This window comes from Bombus vosnesenskii, unplaced genomic scaffold (genome assembly GCF_011952255.1).
Source record: "Bombus vosnesenskii isolate JDL3184/JDL3185 unplaced genomic scaffold, Bvos_JDL3184-5_v1.1 scf7180000013293, whole genome shotgun sequence".
NCBI classification, from domain to species: domain Eukaryota; kingdom Metazoa; phylum Arthropoda; class Insecta; order Hymenoptera; family Apidae; genus Bombus; species Bombus vosnesenskii.
Genome location: NW_022882944.1, coordinates 1,867,698 through 1,876,465, shown reverse-complemented (window position 1 = coordinate 1,876,465; position 8,768 = coordinate 1,867,698). Strand labels below are relative to the sequence as shown.

General features: G+C 30.6%; 2 protein-coding genes across 2 annotated transcripts; one reads left to right on the top strand and one right to left on the bottom strand.

Moving 5' to 3' along the window:
- Positions 1-432: 432 nt before the first annotated feature.
- LOC117232788 lies at positions 433-4,614 on the bottom strand. Its single transcript, XM_033492431.1, has 5 exons — positions 4,427-4,614; positions 4,259-4,351; positions 3,700-3,861; positions 3,389-3,626; positions 433-3,309 (listed from the first exon to the last, which is right to left on the bottom strand). Exons 1-5 carry the CDS (start codon positions 4,509-4,511, stop codon positions 1,296-1,298), a joined length of 2,592 nt encoding a protein of 863 aa, XP_033348322.1. The 5' UTR covers positions 4,512-4,614; the 3' UTR covers positions 433-1,295.
- A 441-nt stretch (positions 4,615-5,055) lies between these two features.
- LOC117232792 (TBC1 domain family member 19) lies at positions 5,056-7,940 on the top strand. The gene is made up of 12 exons (XM_033492438.1): positions 5,056-5,150; positions 5,251-5,416; positions 5,652-5,774; positions 5,857-6,064; positions 6,160-6,247; positions 6,322-6,382; positions 6,479-6,709; positions 6,775-6,849; positions 6,933-7,167; positions 7,322-7,523; positions 7,580-7,766; positions 7,862-7,940. The coding sequence occupies exons 2-12, from the start codon at positions 5,303-5,305 to the stop codon at positions 7,928-7,930; spliced, it is 1,593 nt and encodes a 530-aa protein (XP_033348329.1). The 5' UTR covers positions 5,056-5,150; positions 5,251-5,302; the 3' UTR covers positions 7,931-7,940.
- The last annotated feature ends 828 nt before the right edge of the window (positions 7,941-8,768 follow it).

The window sequence follows — 8,768 nt, the reverse complement described above, 5'->3', positions numbered from 1 at the left end:
GATATATTAATATCGCGGAAAAGTTACGAATTCGTTTCGTAACTCTGTTGCGTTTCAATTCTTTGTATACTTGACTGCGATCACGTAGGTTTTACGTGTTCATAATGTATTTATAAGAAAAAATTTCTACAGACTTGTTGTATGTATCTACTGAAAAATATTTGCCTCCATGTGTAGGGTATAAGACTTTAACTGAAAGATAAAAGAAAGTAATATATTGATTTTTGGGGTCGAAATGTGTATACACACAGACGACAAAAAATAAATGAAATTAAGCAAAATCTAAGTTTTTAAATTCAAGATGCAATTGAAATCGAACAAAGAAAGAATACCAATTTTCCCAAAATTTTCTTCCTTCTGAATCTCCCCTCCCTCCCAACGAAAAACAACCAGAAGACACTTTGCTACAGAGTCTATGAAAAATAGCTATGCTTAACGGTTTGAAAGAAATTTATTCTTCAGATTCAGCTTTACTTAAAGTTAACAGATGAATTTGCCATTTACTATAGCTTGAATTATTTTAACATGATATTATACATATAATACGTTAGTATATATAAAACATGCTCAACATTTTCGTGGCCTTCTTTTCCGCCATTCTTGCTTATCTATTCGCTTATAATGATTGAACATTTAATATTTATGTAAATGTAACTATATCGTTAGATAACCATATGAAACATATCTATACTGACATTAAAAATATTCATACATCAAGTTCTCCATCTTATTCGATAATTCCGAAAATAATAAGTGTACAAAAATTATTATAAGCTGAATTTGTGCAAGAAATTTCCTGCTCTAACAATTATCAATTATGTAAAAAAAACATTATTAGGACTTTTTACATCATTCATTTTGTATAATATTTGTACAAAACAAAACTATGACAACTTTCTACTTATCTAAAAATAAACAATATTGTTGGTATTCTTATCCTATTAATTGGTATTACCTATAATTTTAATTAGTATATAGCTTAATAAATTAACAAAACAGTTTCCAAAAATTTCGTGAAAAATATATACCTATGTATCTTAAAGATATTGAGTGATCAATTAGGAATTTTTTAGTACAGTCAAATGTACGAGAATTGCTATGACAAATTCAAAATATCGTATCATCATGTAAAGATAAATAGAAATGATAAGGTGTTTTCTGTGATACTGATTTCTATACTTATAATTTTTCAAAGCAATACTCGCACAACTGATTAATCATAAATAATAAATAGAAAATAATTCGATTAAAGTACTAATGAAACTCACGAAAGATGTTAAATAACTATTTTTTAATTAATCATCAATAATAGTACAGTCATCTTCAGATTCTATAGTACTGGTTATGCTCAAATGTTGTCCTTTATTTTTTGTTACATTTACTATATCAACTTCACCTGTAATGGAAAAATGTCCTTTTTGTGTTTTAGCTTCTTTCCTCGAATTATTATCAATAAATTCATTCGCGGCAGTCTTTTTAACTAAATCGTCATTTATATTACTAACCATTTTCGAAACATCATCAACAACTCTGCAAGTAATTGAGTTTCCCTGTCGCGATTCATAGAACTTCAGATCGCTTTCCTTCTTAACAGAAATACTTGAAATATTGCTACTTGAAGCAGTTGACTTATCCATAGTTTCTAGCATTTCAGAAACGTATGGCGAATTAGCCTCTATTAGATCCTTTAATGATGTTTCGTTTGGATCGGGCAACTCTTCAGAATTTTCAGCTTGCTTGCTTTGAGAGTTCACACTCTGTTTTTGTAAGAACTGAATAAAATGATCTTCGTAACTGGCAGATTGCTTATTGCCCTTTTTTACAGACGATATCGAAACATTATCCTTTTTCCCCGATTGTTTATTACTTTTTGTCAACGCAAAATACAATATAGACCTATCATAATTTTCCAATTCCGCAGAATTTATTTGTACAGATTTATCTACCAATAGAACAGAATGGTTGCCTACAGCTCGTTCTATAGTGCTTCTCTTTTTGAAGAAATTTATTCCATCGACCACATTTGTATTACCAACCAGATCAGATGGGCCCATAATACCGTACTCTATTTCATCGTTAATATTGGAATCCTCGTCGGATTCATTTACGCAAATCATATCAAGAGGTATTTCTTCGCGCTTTCCGCGATAAGTCTTGCGAATATTATTCTTATCTATAGACTGAGTAAGTCCCATTTTTGTTGAATATTTTCTCCACCTATTATATTCACGTATTATTCTGTCATTAATGTACGCTAATTGAGTCACAGTATCGCGTATGTCAGAATGAAACTGTTTGATTAAAAGACGAGCGTCGGTCGGTTCATAGTTTTTAAATTCCTCTCGTTTAGCCGTATCGAACAAATCTTGGAATTTCATCTTTAAATGAAGTAGAATACTATTAATCTCTTTGCCATGAGGAAGTAACCTTTGGTTTAATGTTTTCGCGTTATGCCTTTTTTGTACATCTTGTTTCACTGTAATAGTATAATTATTCTTAGAAGATGAACTTAGAAGAGCAACAGGTACTGCTTTGTCATTACTATTGGAACTGCTATTGGAACTACTAGTAGGTCGTGGAACTCCTGACGGACCGACAACCGCTACGTCTTCTGAATCACTTTCGATCTCAATGATATTCAAGTTCGTGTTCGTACGCGGTGCCTGCGGCTTAGGCAAGAAGAAGCGTGGTCGATGTATTAAGTTAATGTTCTGATTAGGTATAGTAACCATTGACGTTGGCGTAGAATGTAGTGTCTGGTATAAATTCACTTGATTCGTCTGGTTTAGCGAAGTAGATACATGACGACGAGGTGCAATAGATGATGAAGATTGCAAAAAATTAGAATTTGCAACAACATTCATAACAGTCGTGTTATATATCGTTGGCTGTTGAGCAATGGGGAGATTCATTCTATGATGACCAGGGCTTACTTGAGATTGCGAGATAATAGTACCATCCGCTCCAATAGTGGTATTTTCGCATTCAACCATCGTTTGCTCGCATGAGAGTAAAGATGGTAATATTCTATTGTTATCCGTGCAAGTGTCGTCTGATATTCCGATATATTTATCAGACATAGATATACTATTACCGTTGGAAAATTTTGTTTTGCCACGACCCTTTTTTTTGCGTTTGGGAATAGCATTTGGTACTATTTGTTTGGGTATGTAAGTTTCATCCTCTTCTTCCGAATTCGAGCCATTTCGTCGACGCTTCCGTTTTCTTCTGCGTGGACAGCATTTCGATTCGTCAGTGTTCATTTTATCGTCTATTTCCTCTTGAGGCAACTTACAATTTTGATATATTCTGCAATCATTTAAAATACATGTAATTAAATTTAAGAGAAATTTTTTATTTTTTTATTTCTATTTTAGTAATTGTTTACCTATTTATCGTTTGAATATGCTGAAGCAAGGCCCAACAAGTTCCTCTAGCATTATACAAATCTGTGGGATCACAGACAAAGCATTTCCATCTCTCAACTGCTTCAATTTTTTTTCTCAATATGGGATCAAAGTTTCTTTTAATACATTTGTAACAGAAAGTGTTACTACAAAAGGAACAGCAGTATAAGTTACCACCATTTGCGCACCATCTACAAAACATATCTGTATCATCATCACCTGTAAAATATAATTAAGAAAACCCATCAAATTTTGTTGAGTTTTTAGATGTAGATACCAATAAAGTATATACCTTGCTCAAAAGTGCCATCGCCATAGAAATCTTTGCATTTTGCACACAGTAATGTATGTAATACAGGATGTTCAAACATGTTATGAGCATCTGCTGGTGCAGAGCCAATGTGTGCATCGCATGCGGTACAATGCAGTCTTTGGAACTGCACTACTGAGATATCTAAAACACATCAATTTAATAATTTTTTAAAAGTTTACTCTCCTATGACTTGTAAGTCTTATTATACATTAAGAACTTAAAAACTTAATTTATGAAATTATATTTGTTGCATTGAATACAACTTAGAAAACATACGTGTATCTCACTAGATCACTATTGTATGTTTTTTTCTATCAAAAATTCTGTAAAATAAAGAATTGTGGTATATGTATCTTAGAACATAACTTCTGTTATCACATTTGTGTTTTTTTTTAAATTCACGTGAACATTTTTACATCGTAAAAATATGCAAAAAAGAGCAGCATGTTTTATCAAATAATGTTAAAAACAAATATGTTGACAAAGAAGAAGTTAACAGACGATGAAAATGAATTGTGAATAAATATTATAAATTTACCATTGCCAAACATAAGCTTGTAATAATTATATTCCTCTTGAGAAATAGGTATTGGAACATTAGTGGTACTCGGAAGTAATTCCTTGGGAGTTACTGCAATATGAAGGTTAGACATTATATTTCACGATAATTCATAGAAAGTCATCTCGCGAGACTTCGCGACCTCACCGTTTTCTTTAATGTCTACCTCCTTCACTTCGTCCACTTGTACTTCAAGCATGTTTGAGATATCCATTCGTGTAAGCGATAACATACAACGTTACGTTTCAAAACACAGGTTATCGCACCGCCATTTTCCTGCAAGCGCACCGGTCTGCAATTTCGCCATGAGATCTTTCGAACGTTCAAAAAGATATGTTGTAAGGAAAATCCTCTATCTGAGCCTGTCTGAGTAATTGTAAAACTCTAAGGAGATAAACTTTTTAAAAGGCATACTTTTCTTAATTGTTAAACAACATTCTGAAGTCATTTAAGTTTGACACAATTTTTATCACATAAAGAATACTAAAAAAATTCATTGAGATATTTTCATACATATAATTAAGGATTGTAAAGTTATATATTCAAAAGAACGGTAAATAGTAATAATAATAATAATAATAATAATAATAATAATAATAATAGTTTCTTTCTTAGCTTCCCAGCCAAAAAAATGATAAAGTAAGTTTTATTACATGCAATTATTCTGTAATACAGTAACGTAAATCAGTATCTCACAAGAAAAATTGTATTTAATGATGTAAAATAAATAAGTTATATATATATATATATGTAAACCAGTACGAAACATTTTGCAGGAACAGGGACGATGATATAATGTAAATTACTATTTATTTATCAATATAAAAAACATTGCTGAGGTCATGACAGACTTAAGTGAGCTATTTCTAAAGTAAGTTTGAATGTTCGATCGCGCGGCCGACAACTCACCCCTTTGTTCATCACTGCGACTGCGGGAATAAATTTATTTACAAATGGCGATCATTTTTCAGATTTGATTATAAAACGATTCAGGCTGATTAAGAATTCTCTAAGTATACAGCTATGACTGAAAATGCGGAGAACTCTAAGAAAACATCATTACAAAGATCTGCGGAAAAATTAACGGAGGAAATTCAAAGTATGGCCAATTATAAAAGTCTTTATGCTGAAATTCAGGTACTCGCAAAGTACATAAATATAATCATTAGCCTCATTAATAACAAAAATTGATAACTTTCTCAAAACAAAGATTTGAATATTTAAGAAAGTTTATCTATTTAAAAAATAAGAAGGGTAATTCTAATTAAAGATAAGATTACAAAGAAATATAGAGCTGCTTTTAATGTGGAACCTGAAATGCAAAGTATTCGAAAAATCAAAAACGCTACAGACAATTTTAACCTCTTTTTAGAAACTTGTTGCTTCTACTGCAGTAAAGAGAGAAGACTTTAAAAATACATTACTGGAGGCGTTAAAAAGTAATGGTTTAGAAACAGAAATTAGAAATACTGTATTTCATTGGGTCAGATCACAGGTAGACATAATTTTTATTAATTTTTATCTATTCAGAATTTATTGTCTAAACGTGAACTTTCCTTTTAACTAAATATTTTTAGGGTTCTTTATCAACTGCAACAGAAATATCCATGGAAGAAGTAGATCTAACTTATTTGAAAAAAGCTCAAATTCAATGGGAACGTAGAATACAAAAGTCATTAAATTCAACCTGTAATGAATTAAATGTGCCGCTAGCACGCATAAGACCGAACGCAGATCGCGAAGAATTTGCTGAAAAATGGAATGAATTAAGCACTTATGATATCGGTGACTTTAATATTGATTCAGTGAATAAAAATTCTAGCAAAAGTACTGAAATGATTATCCTAATAAATTTAAATTTTCTTTTATTTAATATTTAGATCTGTCACAATATAGACCTCTTTATGCCCCAAAAGATTTTTTAGATGTACTGTTTTCTATACGAAATCCAGCTTTCAAAAAACATTCGTAAATATGCATTATTTTTTAAATAAAAATCACATTATTTTTCTCAATATTAATAAAAAATAACAATTTTCCAGGGACGAATTGAATTGGGAGTTCAGTCATATACAAATTCGTGTAAAAACACTCACGCAATTGGTATACCATTTTTTGTTATACTTTTTTTAAATAAATAGATATGTTCGAATTACAGATAATATGAATAGTGAATTATTATTATTATTTTTTTAATAGAGACGCGTGTATTTGGAGTTAGCAAAGGGTATGTCATTACTTGGTGTAAATCCAGACATGCCAAGTTCAGAAAATTTTGGAAATCTAGAAGAGGAGAGGATTTTCATCGGTGAGAAGGTATTGAAAACGAATCACGCTCCGATAGCGCAACAATTCTTAAAGCGTGGGGCTCCTCGAGCACTTCGTGGCAGTCTTTGGTCCCTTGTATTAGGATCCACAGTAAAACAAAATGTAAAAATGTTGTTAAATGTTGTTTCTTTTCTTAAGAAAAAAATTACAGTCTGAATATTTTTTAGGATATAGAATATTATGAAGAATTAAAAAATATGGTGTTACAGTACGATATCGTTATAGATAAATTGATAATCAAGGTAAATCTTAAGTTTTTTAAATAATTTTTAAATTTTTTTTCGTTCATTCTCCCAAATTATATTTCCAATTACTTTTATTTTAGGATGTGCAGTTAACAGCACGAAATGACGATCAGTATTTTGTGTTCGAAGACGTTTTATATAAAACAATGTTATGTTTTTCTCGTGATTCGGAAGTATTAGCACCAGTTACAACTGACAGAAGTGCTGGAGGCCAAGTCATACACGCTGTTTTACAAGGAAAGCCAGCCACTTTGGAAAACACCCTAGTCTTCCCACCAAGCGGTGTGATTCCATTTCATGGATTCACGATGTATGGTATAATATATTAAGCACTGTTTGAAATCAATATGAAGAAATCTATGACCATAAGAAATACTAGTCCATAAGAATATACAAAATTCAATGAAGATGTGATTTAAATATTATTAATATTATTAATATTATATATAATATATATATAATATTTTAGCTACGCCATTTTGTTACCTATACGATGACCCGTGCGCAATGTATTATACGTTTCGAGCTTTTTATTTACGATATTGGTTTCGATTGCACACCGTATCTAGCCACGAACAAGGTATTGTAGCACTGTGTTTGCTTTTTGAGAGGTTACTGCAGTGCCACGAACCATTGCTTTGGATTCACTTTAGAAACATTCACATACAACCGTAAGTTCAATTTATTTTGTACATTCATACCATCATTAAACGATATTTATTTTTAGGGTAAGAATTGTTTTTAAGTGGATCATGAGAGGCTTCAGTGGTCATTTACCGCCAGAACAGTTGCTTTGCCTCTGGGACTTAATTTTAGCATACGATTCGTTAGAAATTATCCCTTTACTCGCGGTCACTATTTTGAGCTTTCGAAAAGAAAATTTAATGCAAGTTAATAATCAACAAAGTGTTGAGGTAGGAATAGATTTTATATTAATTATTCATCTGCCAATTATTTATTTACTACTTCTTATTTATTTAAATTTATTTTGTTAATTACTTATTTCCAGGCTGTTTTGGCAGACTTGTCCTCTTTAAAGGTTGTTCCATTATTGCAATTGGCTTTGTTAAGAGAATAACAGTAAATGAGAAAAAGAAGATACATAAGAACTTGATTTAAATATACATTTCAAATTTAAGTAGGAATAATCTCTCCTCTTGCGTTTGCGCAGATTGATATACGTCTTTATCTCTCATCCATGATTTATGGATTGTTATTACAATAATTCAGATTATTCAGCAATTCGTTGGATGATCAAACATTTTAAACACTCCGATAATTGAATAATTTAAGAAACTCATAAATCCGTCGACATCATCAATTTCGTCAATGATAAAATTATCGCCATTACTTTCACATATGGCTGGAACGACGACCAATATTCTCTATACTAGCAGCTGATTTCCGAACGTAACTGGACATATATAGGGTGCCTTACAAATACAAATGTACGTGTGTTTAATAAAAATATATATTCTAAAAATGTAATAAACATTTTAATAGAATATAAGATTATTAAATTTTTTATTCAATAGTTGAACTTATCTTTTATAATTCAATTCAAATAATTATTAGTACAAGAACAATTTTATATAATAATTTGAAATATCACTTCTCTTCTTTATTTTACTATGAACTTACGTATATTGAGCTCTGGATAAATTATGCTTTTGGTTTTTAATTATTTACTATGTAATACATTTTATTCAGATTTAATAAGATATACAATATATTCCTTTAAGATTAAGTTTTTTAGAATATTTTATGATATTTTCTAAGTACTGAAAACAGTTATAGATAATTTGAATTTTTTACGTTCCTATTGATAAAAGTTTTTCTCGGCCTTCAACCCTTTTATTTCTTGTTTCTATATGACATTTTATTTCTTTGGGACACATTGTATGATGTTACTTGTG